At 47.0% G+C, this 18,934-nt stretch overlaps 1 protein-coding gene across 1 annotated transcript in view; it reads left to right on the forward strand.

The window, feature by feature from the left end:
- LOC143283882 (uncharacterized) overlaps window positions 1–11,165 on the forward strand; it is a 29,755-nt gene extending 18,590 nt beyond the window's left edge. Inside the window, exons 2-6 of the mRNA XM_076590273.1 lie at window positions 168–193; window positions 1,969–2,065; window positions 4,038–4,228; window positions 6,712–6,903; window positions 9,680–11,165. Of these exons, the coding sequence (XP_076446388.1) occupies window positions 168–193; window positions 1,969–2,065; window positions 4,038–4,228; window positions 6,712–6,903; window positions 9,680–11,164 (1,991 nt within the window). The 3' untranslated portion in view covers window position 11,165. The remainder of the gene's footprint in view (window positions 1–167; window positions 194–1,968; window positions 2,066–4,037; window positions 4,229–6,711; window positions 6,904–9,679) is intronic.
- Window positions 11,166–18,934: the final 7,769 nt, after the last annotated feature.

An 18,934-nucleotide genomic window follows, 5' to 3' on the forward strand; every position in this document is an offset into this window, starting at 1 on the left:
GGGGGGAGAGGAGCGCGTCAGTGTGTGGGGGGGTCAGGGGGGGGGGGGGGTTGCGGGGGGCTGTTAGTGGGGAGAGAGGGGGGACAGGTGGGTGAGGAGAGTGGACCCTATTCCTGTGTGGACAGCACCCTCCTCTGTGTGTTCTGTTCTGCTGTGTTGGTTGTCAGGGAACTTTCCTTCAGGGTCACTGGAGGTGAGTGGGGGAGGAGTGTGCGGGTGTGGTTGGGGTGAGGAGGGGGGGAGAAGTGTGGAGGTGGGGAGAGGGGTGTGTGAGGAGAGTGCGTTCCCTGTTCCCGTGTGGGCAGCACCTTTCTCTGTGTGGGGCGTCAGGGAACTTTCCTTTAGGGTCAATGGGGGGGAGGAGTGTGTGGGTGTGGTTGGGGTGAGGGAGAAGTGTGGAGGTGGGGAGAGGGGTGTGTGAGGAGAGTGCGTTCCCTGTTCCCGTGTGGGGAGCACCTTATTCTGTGTGGGGCGTCAGGGAACTTTCCTTTAGGGTCAATGGGGGGCGAGTGGGGGTCCGGGGGGGGGGGGGGATGGGATTCGGATGGTCTGTAGCAAAACGTGCCCTTCTGTGTGCTTCAGTTTTCCTCTGTGTGTGTGTGTGTGTGTTGGGGGGGGGGTGAGGAAAACTGTGTGGGAGAAGGGGTGTGGGTGTGGAAAAAGTACCTTTCTGTGTCAGAAAAAAGCAACACTGTGGCATGCAAGGTGCAAAGTGGCTCATTTGTGGAGAGTGTGGGGAGTGTACGAGAGGGTTTGGAGAGGAGTTAACCCTTTCACCACCAAGCTCGCATTTATGCACAGGCGTGGTAGAGGACCCATGTCACTGAAAGGTGACCATATCATGGGTCTGTTATCCATGGACCTACTGCTCTTAATGTTCGGTAGTAGGATAGGTCATATTTTCTATACATCACAGGGGGAATCCCCAGTTATTCTTAGACACTGTCTTTTCTGTGCTTATAGCACAAGGGAATTTTGTGCTCTAAATTGATTGGCGGTAAAAGGGTTAAACGTCGTTTCTATTTCTCATGGTGCATGGTGGAGGTGTTGATGTTGTTGTTGCTCTTGTTCTTCTTCTTCTTCTTCTCTTCGTCTTTGTCTTCTTCAGTTGCTGCTCCTCCTCCACCTTTCTTTTCCCACGCCTCTTCATTTTTCTGTTCATCAAATCACCCATCTGAACATGCAGGTGGTTGTCAGGTGGTCTCCGGGTCGATCCCTGTGTTTTGCTTCTGCTTCTCACTTTGATCGTTGCTTTGTGATTTTTGTTGTTGTTGTTGGTTTAAATAATCTTTTAATTATTCAACAATACACATGATTACAATGCAATGAATGACAAAAGAGCATCAACAAGCTTAAAGCTTATACTGTGCTCTCAACATTGCGCTTCAATTTTATCATGACGGCTGATGAACAATATTATGACTTGTATCAAATAACATTCATAAACAGTAAGTAATGAAATAATGAATGCTGTTGTTGTTGTTGCGTGTAATTTGTTTAAAACAAAACAACTGTTGATTATACAAATAATGAGGCCAGGAAACGATATGATTAACAAATAGTAAAGGGTGGTAACTCTCTCCATTACACAAGGTACACAACTTCAAGTCAGTGATGCTTACGCTACCGATTCAGAAAGCACACAGGTAAATAAAGGGTACATTGGAACAAACCAGTCTTGAATGAAAGCTAATTAGTGTTTGCACATTTCTTCTGTCTTTGCTGCTGTGTGCACATGTCAAATGATTGGTATAAGGACAGGCCCGCCGCTTCCTTTTTGAGGAAGTGTCTGGGTTTGTTCCAATGTACCTTTTATTTACCTGTGTGCTAGCTGAATCGGTAGCGTAAGCATCACTGACTTGAAGTTGTGTACCTTGTGTAATGGAGAGAGTTACCACCCTTTACTATTTGTAAAACAACTGTTGCTTTTTATTTTATTTTGGTTTGGTTTTGTTGTTGTTGATTCAGATAAAAAGACGGTCGGAATACGATGACTTTTTCCTCTACTTCAATGCCGAGGACTTGGTTCTGTGCACCAAGTCCCCCAAACTGCGACAGTATGCAGGTGAGGAGGCCTCAGCTTTTGGTCACCCCTCACCCCCCCCCTCCTCCTCTCACGGTGCTAACGTTTGACTTGCATAAGATGGGTTTTTTTTATGTGTTTATCTATTATTTATTTACTTGTTTATTTACGTTTTTATTTTTATTTTATTGATTTATTATTGTTATTTTTGTTTGTTTCGTTTTGTTATTTTATTTTATTTTTATTTGTTTATTATTTTTTAAATTTTATTTATCTCTTTTTTTTTCTCAAGGTCTGACTAAGCGCGTTGGGTTACGCTGCTGGTCAGGCATCTGTTTGGCAGATGTGGTGTAGTGTATATGGATTTGACCGAATGCAGTGGTGCCTCCTTGAGCTACTGATACTGATAAGATGTTAAAAATGAAGGTGGTAACATTTGGCATGCTCTCCTCATAGATGTAAAATAAAGGTGTTTTAACTGTTCCTCTGTCGGTTGTAACATTTGGCAGGCTGTCCTCACAGATGTAAAATAAAGGTGTTTTAACTGTTCCTCTGTCGGTGGTAACATTTGGCAGGCTCTCCTCATAGATGTAAAATAAAGGTGTTTTAACTGTTCCTCTGTCGGTGGTAACATTTTTGGCAGGCTCTCCTCATAGATGTAAAATAAAGGTGTTTTAACTGTTCCTCTGTCGGTGGTAACATTTGGCAGGCTCTCCTCATAGATGTAAAATAAAGGTGTTTTAACTGTTCCTCTGTCGGTGGTAACATTTGGCAGGCTCTCCTCATAGATGTAAAATAAAGGTGTTTTAACTGTTCCTCTGTCGGTGGTAACATATGGCTTGCTCTCCTCATAGATGTAAAATAAAGGTGTTTTAACTGTTCCTCTGTCGGTGGTAACATATGGCTTGCTCTCCTCATAGATGTAAAATAAAGGTGTTTTAACTGTTCCTCTCATGATCGTAACATTTGGCATGCTCTCCTCATAGATGATAAAAATATATAAAGGTGTATTGACTGTTCCTCTCTCTGTGGTAACACTTGGCAGGCTCTCCTCATAGATGTAAAATAAAGGTGTTTTAACTGTTCCTCTGTCGGTGGTAACATTTTTGGCAGGCTCTCCTCATAGATGTAAAATAAAGGTGTTTTAACTGTTCCTCTGTCGGTGGTAACATTTTTGGCAGGCTCTCCTCATAGATGTAAAATAAAGGTGTTTTAACTGTTCCTCTGTCGGTGGTAATATTTGGCTTGCTCTCCTCATAAATGTAAAATAAAGGTGTTTTAACTGTTCCTCTCATGATCGTAACATTTGGTATGCTCTCCTCATAGATGATAAAAATATATAAAGGTGTATTGGCTGTTCCTCTCTCTGTGGTAACACTTGGCAGGCTCTCCTCATAGATGTAAAATAAAGGTGTTTTAACTGTTCCTCTTACTGTGGTAACATATGGCTTGCTCTCCTCATAGATGTAAAATAAAGATGTTTTAACTGTTCCTCTCATGGTCGTAACACTTGGCAGGCTCTCCTCATAGATGTAAAATAAATGTGTTTTAACTGTTCCTCTGTCGGTGGTAACATTTGGCATGCTCTCCTTATAGATGTTAAAAATATATAAATGTCTATTGACTGTTCCTGTTAAAGCTGTGCTATTCAGCTTGTTTCCTCATTGATGTAAAATAAAGGTGTATGAAATCCTCCTCTCAGTATTGTGATATTTAACTTGATTTTGTTTTTTCATATTTGTAAAATAAAGTTGCATTAAATCTTCCTCTCAGTGTTGGGATGTGTTGCTTGCTTTCATAATAGATGCAAAACAAGACGGTGTTCACTGTCTTTCTTCAAACAGCAAAAATAGGTAACCTCTCCCTCACCCACCCCCCGGTTTTTGTGTGTGTGGTTTTTTTTTGTTTTTTTTTTTTTTTTGTTTGGGTTGGTTTGTTTTTGTTTTTTTCATTTGAGAGAGCCACGACAAGCGAAGCGTGTTACGTAACGTGGTACATGACGTCCCTTGTGCAGAGAAACACAACAACAACAACAACAGCACCAGCAGCGCCAAGCAGCAGGTGCCAGGGCAGGAAGTGACGTCAGCCGGGGGCAAGAAGGGGCGGCCGTGGATCAAGAAGAACAGGAAGGCGGTGACTGCCGCCACCCAGACCCTGGACTGCGGAGAAGACGGGGACGGCAGGGGGCGTCTGGACATTGAGGAGGTGAAGGGGGGGGGTGGAGGTGGGGAGGGGCGGGGGGGGGGGGGGGGGGCAGACGTGTGTGGGCTGCATTTGTGTCATCCCAGCATCCCAGCTGCCTATTGGTGGCGTCTTTACCACGACCTCTTTGCATTGCTCTATTTATTCGTGGTAAGGGGAGGGCTGGGAAGGAGCGGGGGGCGAAGGAGGGGTCGGGGGGGGGGGGGGGCTACCCGCTTATCTCATCATCTCCCCCTGCAGATCGTTCTTATTGATATGATGTGTGTCGATGTCACATGCTTAGATAATTATTATTCGGATTATAATATGCACTTTGTTTCCTGTGTACTGTTCAAACCTTGGAGACGAACGACTTGGGGGACGGGGGGGGAGGCATAACACCCGCCTGCCACATGGACAGTTTAACCCTTTCACCGCCAGTCAATCTAGAGTACAAAATTCCCTTGTTGTGTAGACGCAGAAAAGACAGTGGCTAAGAATAGCTGGGGATTCCCCCCTGCGATGTATAGAAAATATGGCCTGTCCTACCACGGAATAATAAGAGCAGTAGGTTCGTGGATAACAGACCAATGAATGGTCACCGTTCAGTGACATGGGTCCTCTACCACGCCTGTGCATGAACGCGAGCTTGGCGGTGAAAGGGTTAAGCAAACGACAAAATACCAAAGTGCCGCTTATCCCTTAGTAGTTTAGTTTACTTTGATTATGTTTTTCCTTTCTATTTCATTTTATTTGTTTTGCACCATTTTTGTTCCGATTGGTACCTACTATGTCACTAGAGCTGTACAGCTAATGACATTAAACATTTCAGAGTTCAATGTCCCCATGCGTATCCTACTTTTTCTTCAGATCTTCCCTGTTCTCTCTTTCTCTTTCTTTATTTTGATATGTAGCTGACCCCTCCGTCTCTGTCCTGCCCACGTTATTTTCGTATCACTCTCCCAACCTCACTCTCACCTTCTCTTCCATTCCCTCTCTCTCTCTCTCTCTTTCCTCCTTTATGATTTCTTTCTTTAATGGTGATTTCTGGTAGGGGCTGTGAGTATTTCTTTACAAATACATCAATGGATGTTTCCTTCTTTTCTTCCATGTCTGTGTAAATTTGTGTTATTGCTTCTATTGTGTCCGTTGGTGGGAATTTGGTCTTCTGGGGAAAAGCTTCTTCGAATATATATTATCTTCAAAGACATTTTTGGTCAAATGGCTTTCCAGTATCAAGCACCTTCTGTCTGGGATTCTTTTTCCACGGGATCGCCGTCACTCACCAACTCTGTCCTCTTTCAAAGGGAAACTAAAATCCTACCTATTCAAAAAGGCATTTTGGACGTGACGAAGCATAGTCCTTTGTCCGTCTCCTCCCACCCTCAGCATTCCCCTTCCGCGCACCCCTCCTCCCCCCCTCTCCTCCCAAACCCACTCACATTCAAGTTTTCGTGTAGTATGTGTGCTTGTGAGTGGGTGCTTACTGTGCGCGCGGGCGCGTGTGTGTGTGTGTGTGTGTGTGTGTGTGTGCGTGCGTGCGCGCGCGCGTGTGTGTGTGTGTGCGTGTGCGTGCGTGTGTGTGGGGGGGGGGAGGATGGCGGGGGGTGCATATTTTGTGCTTTCTTCATGTGATTATTCATATCTGCAACTTGTAGTATTGTGTTGATGTGTATAGATTTTGTCTTTGTCCACATCCATGTCCACATGTCCTGTGGTGCAGTGAACTATTTAATGTGTATTGTTTCAGCGCTTAGAGCCCGTCATATGGGGGAGTTTCGCCATATTAGTACGATTTTTGTTTTCATGGATAATGTTTTGATATAACCACTGTGTGAATGAATGTGCATCTTTTAAAACCCACTCAACCCTGAGAAGCGTGCAGCCTCGGCAGGCGTCTTTGACAGTGAATGCGGAAAAAGCACAGAAAATAGATTCGCTGAAATCGGCTTTTTTCCCTCCACACTGACCACCTGTGGACATAGCCGGAAATACTGTAGAAGTAGATTCCCTTTGCTTGTGGTTTATACAGTATGTATGAGCTTATAATGACGGATTGACAAAGTTTACAGTTGGGCCAACAGCAAAGTGAGAGTTGTAATATCAATGGTTTCTCCATTGCGATGGGAAATCATTTATAGCTTAGTCTTTTTGTGGAGGACTATGACTCTCAAACCAGGAGGCAAAATTGCACTGGCAGCCTTGGGGGCTAGTTGGCCTTTGGGAGCCATCCCAACGCCGACTGTCCTAAAACCTTCTTGGCCGAGAGAGTGGGGCAAGTGGTAACTTGGGCAAGACACTCTCCACTATAACCAAATTCTGTCCCAGATGGTCGGGACAGCAGTTACCTCCTCTGTTGTTCTGGTGGTCATAGTCGGACTGGACTGACTATCATATGCATATGCAGGAACGTGGAAACCAGTTAAACGAAATTTGGACTCCCGAGCTGTGCACACGAGCGGGCTTCAATGAGTTTTCAACGAACTGTTGTCGTCTGTTCCCGGCAGGTGGAGGATGAAGAGGTGGAGGGTGGTGACGGATGGAGGGGGGCGGCGAGGAGGGAGGTGGTGGTGAGAGGCGCACAGCACGGTCACGTGACCTCCGCCGCCTCGGACAGCATGGAGCCACCCCGGACCAGCAACGGGTACCCCGGCTTCCGCCCCACCCCGGCCACCCGGAATGGCCAGGAAACGTTCAGGGTGGGTGCCGACAGGGAAGGGGGGTTGGGTGGGGGGCAGTGTGATGAGGGGATGAGGGGGGGGGGCGGGTAGCGGTGAGGTGTGACTGTGCGTTGTCACGACTTGACACAGAAGCAGAGAGCAGCACATGGTTCAGTGAAAGGAACAACTTTGCAACAAGCCACACACACGCCGTGGCAGAGTCGGTGGTCAGGCGTTCGGACTCGTGATCCAGTGTTCACCAGCGATCAGGGTTCGAGGCCCCGTTTCTGTGTGGTGGGTGGTGTGGTGTGTCCCTGGGGAAGGGCACTTGGCTCCCGATTTTCCTCACTCCATCCAAACGTGAATGGAGAACTGACTTCGGTTGGAAAAGTGGAGCGATGGCCTAGAGGTAACGCCTGTGCCTGGGAACAGAGAGAATCTGAGCGCGCTGGTTCGAATCCCGGCACAGTCGCCAGTATTTTCTCCCCCTCCACTATACCTCGAGTGGTGATGTGGACGCTAGTCATTCCAATGAAAAGATAAACCCAAGTCCCGTGTGCAGCATGCACTTAGCGCATATAAAAGAACCCACTGAAACAAAAGGGTTGTCCCTGGCAAACATTCTGTAGAAAAATCCACTTCGATAGGAAAACAAATAAAAAGAAAAAACAAACTGCAGGCAGGAAAAAAAATGGGTGGCACTCGGTATAGCGACGTGCTCTCCCTGGGGAAAGCAGCCTGAATTTCACACAGGGAAATCTGTTGTGACAAGAAAAAAACAACTAATACAATACAATACAACTACTACTACTACTACTTTTGCGTTCGTGGGCTGCAACTCCCACCTTCACTCGTATGTACACGAGTTGGTTTCTACGTGTATGACCGTTTTTACCCCGCCATGTAGGCAACCATACTCCGCTTTCGGGGGTCAATACAATCCAAGGTTGAAGTGGCGGAAGGAGAGGATTGGGGCGCCGCAGTCATTCCGAGCTGTGGGCACAGTGGGTATGGGGGTTCACTCACCCCGGCGGCCGCAAAAGACAGTATTATGACTTTCAACTGCTGTGTAACAAGCAACACAATGCACAGTGAATCAGAGCATTTAGCAATGCAGACTATTGACAGCTGTGATGATCACACAGGGCCAGGTTATACCCTCCTCACTGTCTGTACAGTCTCAAGGCCTGACTAAGCGCGTCGGGTTACGCTGCTGGTCAGGCATCTGCTTGGAAGATGTGGTGTAGCGTATATGGATTTGTCCGAACGCAGTGACGCCTCCTTGAGCTACTGAAACTGAAACTGCCTGTACAGTGTGTGTGATCACCTCCTTTAAGTTGCCGCTGACATGATCCATCTTTCGTATTGAGTGTTTCATGTACGGATATTACTTCTATTCAGTAAAACCTTTTTTTCTTTCTTTTTTTTAATACTTAGCACGACAACACAGATACTAGTTTTTGAACATGTGCATAATTATATAGTTCCAGGGAACATGCATTGTTAGACTGGTTTAGTGTAGAAAATTAGGATTTATAAGGATTTCTTGCGCAAAGACCGGCGCGCTTACATGGTCAGTCTCGGGTGTTTTAACAGTTTTAGTTAACACATTGTGTTCCAACCCGTATCTGCTGCTGACCAGTATTCTGGTCAGAGAGGTTTTGTCACATCACTATTAAGTCAGTCAGCGTTCTTCAGTAATTTGTCACTTCACTGAAATAGGATTCAGTTGACAGATTACGATTCAGCTGATTTTTCTCTGGACAAGATTACGCGCTGCCTAAATTCAAGTGCTACATAAATTCCTTTATAGGTGGTGGTAGTAGTAGTAGTAGTAATAGTAGTTGTTGTAGTAGAAGTAGCAGCAGCAACAGGAACAGTATTTGTGGTAGCACCAGGAGTAGTATGATAATGATAACAACGTGCCAAGGCCAGTATGATAACGGTGTTGACAGTGGTGACATGACGCTAACAGTGGTGACATGACGCTAACAGTGGTGACATGACGCTAACAGTGGTGACATGACGCTAACAGTGGTGACATGACGCTAACAGTGGTGACATGTGACATGACGCTAACAGTGGTGACATGACGCTAACAGTGGTGACATAGTGGTGACGTGACGCTAACAGTGGTGACATGACGCTAACAGCGGTGACATGACGCTAACTGTGGTGACATGTGACATGACGCTAACAGTGGTGACATGACGCTAACAGCGGTGACATGACGCTAACAGTGGTGACATGTGACATGACGCTAACAGTGGTGACATGACGCTGACAGTGGTGACATGTGACATGACGCTAACAGTGGTGACATGACGCTGACAGTGGTGACATGTGACATGACGCTAACAGTGGTGACATGACGCTAACAGTGGTGACATGTGACATGACGCTAACAGTGGTGACATGTGACATGACGCTAACAGTGGTGACATGACGCTAACAGCGGTGACATGATGCTAACAGTGGTGACATGATGCTAACAGTGGTGACATGTGACATGACGCTAACAGTGGTGACATGTGACATGATGCTAACAGTGGTGACATGACGCTAACAGTGGTGACATAGTGGTGACGTGACGCTAACAGTGGTGACATAGTGGTGACATGACGCTAACAGTGGTGACATGACGCTAACAGTGGTGACATGACGCTAACAGTGGTGACATGTGACATGACGCTAACAGTGGTGACATGACGCTGACAGTGGTGACATGACGACATGACGCTAACAGTGGTGACGTGACGCTAACAGTGGTGACGTGACGACGTGACGCTAACAGTGGTGACGGTGTCTGATGCAGGACCACAAGCCCCACGCCCTGTCCGGGAGCAAGTCCAACCTGCTCTCCGTGTCCACCCTGTCCTCCTCCTCCTCCTCCCTCTCCCTCCGGCCCGCCCCGGACCGATCCACCCCCTCCACCACCACCACCACTGACCCCACCCCCAGGGACGGCGCTCACGTGCTGCCCGTGGGGGCCCTGCACGAGGAGGAGGATGGAGAGGACGAGAGGCTGGACCTACACCATACACCCCACAACCCTCGCAGGGGGCAGGAGGAGGTGGAGGAGGACCCGAGGTCAGTGGGTCTGGACCCCATGTCCACCCTGCCCAGCGTGGGCAGCGACGAGGAGCACGGCGGCGGACAGTACCGCCTGCAGCCGGACACGCCCTCCCCCCGCCCCGACACCCCCTTTCACAAGCGGCTGCCTCCACACGCGCGGAAGCTCCAGCGGCCCAAGCTCGTGCATGACGTCATCGTGGACGAGCGCGAGGACCAGCTGCACGCGGACCCCGGCAAGGAGAGGATGCTGCTGAGAGGCGGTGTCGGGGAAGACCCCCACACCCTGGAGCCCGGCAGCAAGCAGCGGAAGAAGAGGATCAGCAAGGTGCTGCGGGGCATGGCGGACACTGGGGGGCAGCACCCGATCCCCCAAGACCCCAGCCACACCCCCGGGGCTGCTTTCAGGGCCGACGAGGGCGGTCTGTTCGGGAGGGACAATCAGGCCTTCGTAAAGGACGAGCCCTCGGAAGAACGCCTCAGGCCGCAGAACAAGGTGAAGTACACGCCCATCAAGGGCCTCAAGGAGAAGGGCGTCACGGGCCAGCAGGCCTTCCCCTACACCTCGCAGCTCCTGGACTTTGTGGGGGAGAACTCCAAGAACAAGACGAGCTATAGCCCATCTTTGCAGGCCACCAAGACTGGCGAGGACAGCGGCAAGAAGGTCAGAAGGAAGAAGTCTGCCGTGCAGAGGAAGGCGGAGAACATGCTGTTCGCTCCCCGCTCCCTCCTCGGCCAGGACCGCCACGACCGCAACTGTCTTTCGGACAACGACCTGGTGGACGACGACCTGGGCGACATGGAGCCCGACAGCGTCATGTCCGACGTGGAGGGCGTGGCCTCTCCTCGCCTCATACCTGTCAAAAAGACAGACCGCACCGTCTCCATCAACTCGGTTCACTCACCGCGCAGCGACGCCGACACGGACTGGGAGCTGACGGACTGTGAGCTGGACGAGCGGCCGGACGGGCCTAGGATCCTGCCCGGGGCAAGGGGCGCCCAGCAGCTGAGGTCTCCCAGCGCGCACAGGTCCCGGGAGTCGTCCGCCAACGGTGGCAGCGCCGACCCACGGCGGCGGGGCGGGGTGCAGAACGACTCGCGGCGGAGGTACATCGCCCTCAACAGTCTGCGGCGCAAGGCCAACCAGCTGGCTCTGCAGGCCCAGCTCCGGAGGCAGAATCGACCTGACTCCTCGTCCAGCAACCGTCTGGAGCTGACGGAGATGTGACCTGACCTCGGCCTGCCTGTCTGGAGCTGACGGAGATGTGACCTCGGCCTGCCCGTCTGGAGCTGACGGAGATGTGACCTTGGCCTGCCTGTCTGGAGCTGACGGAGATGTGACCTTGGCCTGCCTGTCTGGAGCTGACGGAGATGTGACCTTGGCCTGCCTGTCTGCAGCTGAGCTGTTGGGGACATCACCGTCGTCTTCTCGTTCTCAGCTCTGTGGAGAGTCCTTGAGGCGTCGCACAGCAGAACTGTTCGCCAGATACCTTCAGGTCCGTCCGTTGTGTGTCAGTGCCTGGATCTCTCTGCAGATGGTCTTCCTGTATCAGTGCCTGCCGTATTGTTACAGTCAGTGTGGATGACGTCACTCAGTGCCTGCAGTATTGTTACAGTCAGTGTGGATGACGTCACTCAGTGCCTGCAGTATTGTTTCAGTCAGTGTGGATGACGTCACTCAGTGCCTGCAGTATTGTTACAGTCAGTGTGGATGACGTCATTCAGTGCCTGCAGTATTGTTACAGTCAGTGTGGATGACGTCATTCAGTGCCTGCAGTATTGTTACAGTCAGTGTGGATGACGTCATTCAGTGTCTGCCGTATTGTTACAGTCAGTGTGGATGACGTCACTCAGTGTCTGCAGTATTGTTACAGTCAGTGTGGATGACGTCACTCAGTGCCTGCAGTATTGTTACAGTCAGTGTGGTTGACATCATTCAGTGTCTGCAGTATTGTTAGTCAGTGTGAATGACGTCACTCAGTGCCTGCAGTATTGTTACAGTCAGTGTGGTTGACGTCACTCAGTGTCTGCAGTATTGTTACAGTCAGTGTGGATGACGTCACTCAGTGCCTGCCGTATTGTTACAGTCAGTGTGGATGACGTCACTCAGTGTCTGCAGTATTGTTACAGTCAGTGTGGTTGACGTCATTCAGTGTCTGCAGTATTGTTACAGTCAGTGTGGTTGACGTCATTCAGTGTCTGCAGTATTGTTACAGTCAGTGTGGTTGACGTCACTCAGTGTCTGCAGTATTGTTACAGTCAGTGTGGATGACGTCACTCAGTGTCTGCCGTATTGTTACAGTCAGGGTGGTTGACGTCATTCAGTGTCTGCAGTATTGTTAGTCAGTGTGAATGACGTCACTCAGTGTCTGACGTATTGTTACAGTTAGTATGGTTGACGTCACTCAGTGTCTGCAGTATTGTTACAGTCAGTGTGGTTGACGTCACTCAGTGTCTGCAGTATTGTTACAGTCAGTGTGGTTGACGTCACTCAGTGTCTGCAGTATTGTTACAGTCAGTGTGGTTGACGTCACTCAGTGCCTGCAGTATTGTTACAGTCAGTGTGGTTGACGTCACTCAGTGCCTGCAGTATTGTTACAGTCAGTGTGGTTGACGTCGTAAACATCATCCACAGTATTAGAACACTCAGTGTGAAGAAAGATCTGGGTGTGAGAGTGAAACGCTTTCCTGTTGTGTGAATAGGAAACGGAGCTTGGTGTCCTGCCTGTCGTATGCCTGTGTTTGTCTTGTGACGAGTTTGGAATAAAACACTGTTTGGTAAATGAAGTATTGCTTAATGAATGAAATACTGTTTGATAAAGATAAATGAAACATTGTTTAATGAATACAATACTGTTTGATAAATGAAACATTGTTCGATGAATATAATACTGTTTGATAAATGAAACATTGTTCAATGAATATAATACTGTTCTGTTTGATAAATGAAACATTGTTTGATGAATATGATACTGTTTAGACTGAAACAGTGACAGAGGGATCTATTATTGTGACATGAAAATGACTGAACAGTGTGACCTTTTAACTAAGGGTTATTTGTTTGTTGATGTGAAGTGCGGAAAGGTCACGAGAACGGGGGAATCAATGCCGGATTAGGTGAGCACGGAAACATACTGGACAGTTGGGGCCAGATCCCAAAACAAACGGCATTTTTGATAATAATTAATACGAGCGTTAGTGTAACCCGTGTCTTCAAACTGGAGATAATTCTCGGCGCTCCCCATGTATAGAGATGTTGTACAAGGTACACAGGTACAGCTACGTAAATGGATAAACTGGAAAGAAGTTTGAGTTATTCCAGTGACTTTATGCTGTCAGGGTTTATTCATGGGCATTGATTTATACTTTCCACTGTCCTCCGGGTTTTTCCTTTGTCCCTGAATGCAATCTGAGTTTATTTGTGTGTACATTATATCTACTGGGTGTGTTGTGTATGTATCCTTTTCATTCTGGAGTTATTCCTGTTCCTCGTGATTTATTCTTACCGTTCCTTTCGGATCATTGGGTGTATTGTGTACCTTTTGGATGTATCCCTGTGTAGCTTATACTTTCTGTGTTGTGTGTCTTCTGGGTTGATTCCTGTGTAGTTGTTTTTTTTTTTCTTCTGGGGGGTTTCCTTTTCCTTACTTTCTTGATGTTTGTTTCCTGTTGTTGTTTTACTCAGGTATGTACACAGACTGTATTTAGTTGATAACCGTGTTTGTGTGTGGTGAACTTAAGCGTCAAAATGCATTCCTATCCAGGCTCGTCCTCCACAGTCTCAGAGCCAGCAGTGCACTTGGTAGTTATCAGTGGTAGCTAGTCTTATGGCCACAATCCTTAGGAGACCCTGCACTGCTGCTGGTTCACTTCGGAGGTGGCGGGGGGAAGGGGGGTACTATTCAACAGACGCAGAATGCCTCCTGTTAGTCAGCCAGTCAATAAGTAACTGGACTAGTTAGGCATCTAATAGTCTCGGGACCTTTCTCCTCAGTCTCTTTGCCCCGGAACACCAGGCAAGCATCTCTTCGACCTCGGAGAGGCCTGTCTGCACCATCTGCCTCCAGGCCGATCGTTCTGAGGCTGCAACTTCCCATGTGATCAGGGCGACGTACAAGGCCTTCAGATATATTTTGCAGACGTCTTTATTGCGCAGTTGAGGTCTGCCTGTGGAACGTTTTCCCTGTACCAGTTCTCCGTACCGGAGAGTGTTGAGGATCCGGCCACCGTACTTCTTCTTCTTCTGCGTTCGTGGGCTGCAACTACCACGTTTACTCGTATGTACACGAGTGGGCTTTTACGTGTATGACCGTTTTTACCCCGCCATGTAGGCAGCCATACTCCGTTTTCGGGGGTGTGCATGCTGGGTATGTTCTTGTTTCCATAACCCACCGAACGTTGACATGGATTACAGGATCTTTAACGTGCGTATTTTATCATCTGCTTGCGTATACACACGATGGGGGTTCAGGCACTAGCAGATCTGCACATATGTTGACCTGGGAGATCGTAAAAATCTCCACCCTTCACCCACCAGGCGCCGTCACCGTGATTCGAACCCGGGACCCTCAGATTGACAGTCCAACGCTTTAACCACTCGGCTATTGCGCCCGTCGGGCCACCGTACGTTCACACAACGTTACCAAGCCAGCTCATGCATCTGTTTCAGGAGGTTGTACATGCTGGGGATTCCAGCTCTGCCCAGGACGGTGCTGTTTGGAACTTTGTCATGCCAGGTGATGTTCAGGATGCGTCGGGGACAGTGCACGTGGAAGGCGTTGAGTTTCGGTTCCTCAGCGTCAGGCATGAAGGATCCAGAACTCTGTGCCGATCAGGATGGTCTTATGACGCACGCGCTGTAGACCTGGTCCTTGATTTGTTCTCTGCTGACGACAGTAGTTCCTTAGCCACGGAATCAGGCTGTGTCAGTGTCCCCTGCAGTAGTGAAGACCACCACTGTCCGGTGACCACCACCATGACACACTGTCAACACTGAAGGCTGCCAGGAACTCAACGCACCATGGAAGTAGATAGTCAGTCATGAAAACTGAGCTTACCTTGAGAGCAAGGCATGAAGTTAGAGGCCACAGAATTGGAGGGCTTTTTATTTATTTATTTATTTATTATTATTTGATGATGATGATGATAACGATGCTGCTGTGGAGGCCCATTTAGGTTTCATGACCGCATGAAAAGGCTGTGCCGTTTGTGTGTAATCCTGTGAGCTTACCTCTTCGTTCAGGGTTTATTCATCTTCACCTACCTTCCGGACTTATTACAGCGTATTTGTATCTTCTTGAATTAACTATACTCTGTTATTCACACCCTCTGGGTTTATTCTCATTGACATACACTTTGTATTTATTTTGGTGTATCTTTCTATCCCTTTGTTTCCTCATGTGACCAAAAGTGTATGAAGTCATTCCTGTACCTTGAACCTTCAGGATTTGTATTTCTTGCGTGTCCTGTACCCAGAGTAACCCCTTTGTTCAGGACACGTGCCTTTGCTTTTGGAGCAAAGGTGCGCATGTACTTCAGTATTTATTATGCTTCTGGTCCTATAACTACATATATGACAGTCTATTTATTAATTTTGTCTGTCAGTCTGTTATCTACTTGTCCATTCTATCTAGTCCATCAGCCCTTACGTCCACCCACGATATTATGAATCCCAATGAGCTCAGCACGGACTTCAGTTAAGGGAAGCAATAGCACTTTGTAGATGCTAACAACATAAAAGATTACCTCCCTGATAAATTATTCTGCCACATATTCATTCAGTCCGTCTTTTTTTTGTTTATGGCATCATCGCCGAATCTTCCGAGTGTGATTGAACAATTCAAAGGAATTTGGGGAACAAGACAGAAGGCGAACATTTTATTGACAAGTTAGTACGTGTCACATGTGAGAAGGCGATCATGGCTTTTTTTTCCCGACTTGGGACGTCAATCATTGGCAATATTATTGACGTAATGATATATGTGTTTTCCAGATTTGTTGGTTGCCAGTGTGTTCCTGCTGTTGGCATGTAGGCCTACTGGTTTGTGTTTCAGTGCGTTTGCAGGAGTTCATCCATGGACCCGTGTGTCGTGCGCGTACGTGTTTTCAGTAAAAACTGCAGTGCTTGTAGACTGAGACATTTGTGTCTTATCGGTTATCATGTGGTTGACCTATGGTATTTGTATCAGTATGGGCGCACAGATATGTGAATTTTGTTACAGTATGTTAGTTGTGATGTACTTGCGTACGTGCAAGCGAACACTATGAGTATTCATCCCACCGTGTTCATGAGCGTGTACATATACATACATACATGCATGAATATATATATATATATATATATATATATATATATGTGTGTGTGTGTGTGTGTGTGTGTGTGTGTGTGTGTGTGTAGTGATGGCCTAGAGGTAACGCGTCCGCCTAGGAAGCGAGAGAATCTGAGCGCGCTGGTTCGAATCACGGCGCAGCCGCCGATATTTTCTCCACCTCCACTAGACCTTGAGTGGTGGTCTGGACGCTGGTCATTCGGATGAGACGATAAAGCGAGATCCCGTGTGCAGCATGCACTTAGAGCAGGTAAAAGAACCCACGGCAACAAAAGGATTGTTCCTGGCAAAATTATGTCGAAAAATCCACTTCGATAGGAAAAACAAATAAAACTGCACGCAGGAAAAAAAAAAAAAAAAAAAAAAATGGGTGGCGCTTTATTGTAGCGACGCGCTCTCCCCGGGGAGAGCAGCCCGAATTTTACACAGAGAAATCTGTTGTGAGAAAAAGAGAGATACAATACAAGAGAGAGAGAGATACGTGTGTGTGTGTGTGTGTGTTTATTTATTTATCTGTCTATTCACTCACACATCTGTTTGTCACTGCATTATGTGAAAGGCCGTGGTTTATAAAAAGGCATTTCATGATCAACGATTGTTTCCCGTTTTCGTTTTCCCCACTTCAAGCTATATGACTGCAGATGGCACTATGTTGAAATTAGACTGAAAAAAATATATGTTGAGGAGCCTCCGGTCCGAGAGTGGAACGTGTATTAAATCGCTAGGTACACCTACTTGTTGCTGCAACTGAACTCAATGAACCGCAAGTGGAAAACGTGGCTTAAAGTTGTAGGGGCGTGAAAGTTGCTGTCGTTTGTGGTTTTTGATTACATATGTGGAATCCTGCATGCACGTTGGTTCGAAAGATTATCCAACAACAAGCCCCAGCATCTGTCAACTGGACTATTCTCTTCATGACCTAATTCATGTATTGAAGGAAAACTTGAATGCAGCCATGCTGGCAAACACCACGAATATCTTGGCCCAAAGCAGCACTCGCTCGTCTCGTGTTGCTGCGAGTCCCCATTTCAGAACTGAAACTTCAAGGGAAGCAACTGCATGATCTGTGTGATAAATGCATATGGAAGGATTGCCTCCCTTCCTGTTTGAGCTGCTGTTTGATACATTCACCGACCGCTTTTGACAACAGAATACAAGTACGATGGTAGAGCTATCAAATAACCATTTGGCAATGAAACTGATTTATTAGTACTGGTTATAATCAACCATGACAGAATAAAATACATTTTTAGTATTGCTTAATTGTGATAAATGACATGGGTTGGGCCAGTATTGACTGCAGAATGCAGATGCATTTTCTGATGTTTGGATTGACTGGTTCACATTGCCAGTCAGCAAGTGATATATTTATATCTGACTGCAGTGTGGGGTTTAGAAATTCACGCTCCATATCTGGATAATACATGTTTACATTTTCTCCTATTTATCTATTTTTAATTTTAATTTTTTGAACTAAGCATGTTGGTTTACACTGCTGGTCAGGCATGTGCTTGGCAAACCTGGTGCAGTGTATGTGGGTATGTCAGAAAGCAGTGATGCCCCCTTGAAAAACTGAAGTGTGAAAGGCAAGATTGGAGAGAACTTCCCACAGAGCACTGACCACAAGCCACATGTTAATGAGGCTCACAGTGTTAAATGCTATACACTATACGCTCCCCTGTGATGATGCCTGGGGTCTTTCAGTATGAAATAGCATCCCTGTCTTCCGGAAATTCTGTGTGAGAAATTTCCTCCTTTCTGTTGCTCTCTTTGTTGCTGCCTTTTTTTTTTTTTCTTCCTTTACCGTTGTATCCTTTTTTTTTCTGCCTTCCCAGTCCGTTCCCCCTTTCTTTTGTAATGTCTGGGATGGGCATAGCTGTCCATTCTAAGATTTCTGCCTATGATGAGGTTTTTTTGTACTTTTTGTATGGCTTTGTATTTTTTTTTTTTTTGTTTAAAAAAAAAAATCTTTTTATGAATTTTTCTTTTCAGGATTATAAATTCAGTGGATGGGCTGAGGTGCTCAGCACAGCCTGGTCTATTTGCCTCAAGGACCTTAATGGTCACGGTATGTTATGCTGTGTTGTTTTCCAGATGTAGCAGTTTTGTGTTTAAATGATTGACTTTTTAACATGGAGGTCATGCTATGGCCCTCTGCATCTGCTGGACTTTCATAAAAAAAAAAAATGTTGTATGTGCACACTGATAGGTGAATTTTGTAGGCGCATGATTATGGATGATACTCTGTGATTGATCCGAAAGTGTGTTCATGAGTGCATGTTTGTCATTCAGTTTTTGGCGATGTTTGCAGATCAAGGTAAGTTTTTCTTAGTGTTATTCCCCCCCCCCCCCCCCCCCCCCCCCCAACCATGAGCTACAGAAGAGCAGATGGCTGCAGAGCCACTGACTTTTGTTAAACAGTCGGTATATTAATATGCTGCCACAAGTGAATGCTGCTTTGTGCTTATCAGTTTGGACATGCACAGGCAGGAGTGTTTGTGGCTCTGTGTGTGTGTGCAAGCTGATCAAGGACGTGTTGAGCAGTGTTCTGCTCTGCAAGACTGTACTCTGCATGAGTGACTGAAGTGGACATCTTGTAAATTGATTGGTACGAATTATTTTTCAAAATACTGTATTTGTTGCAACGGATTTCTCGGTGTAATGAGTAT

The sequence above is a fragment of the Babylonia areolata genome, chromosome 7, assembly GCF_041734735.1.
Source record: "Babylonia areolata isolate BAREFJ2019XMU chromosome 7, ASM4173473v1, whole genome shotgun sequence".
NCBI classification, from domain to species: Eukaryota; Metazoa; Mollusca; class Gastropoda; order Neogastropoda; family Buccinidae; genus Babylonia; species Babylonia areolata.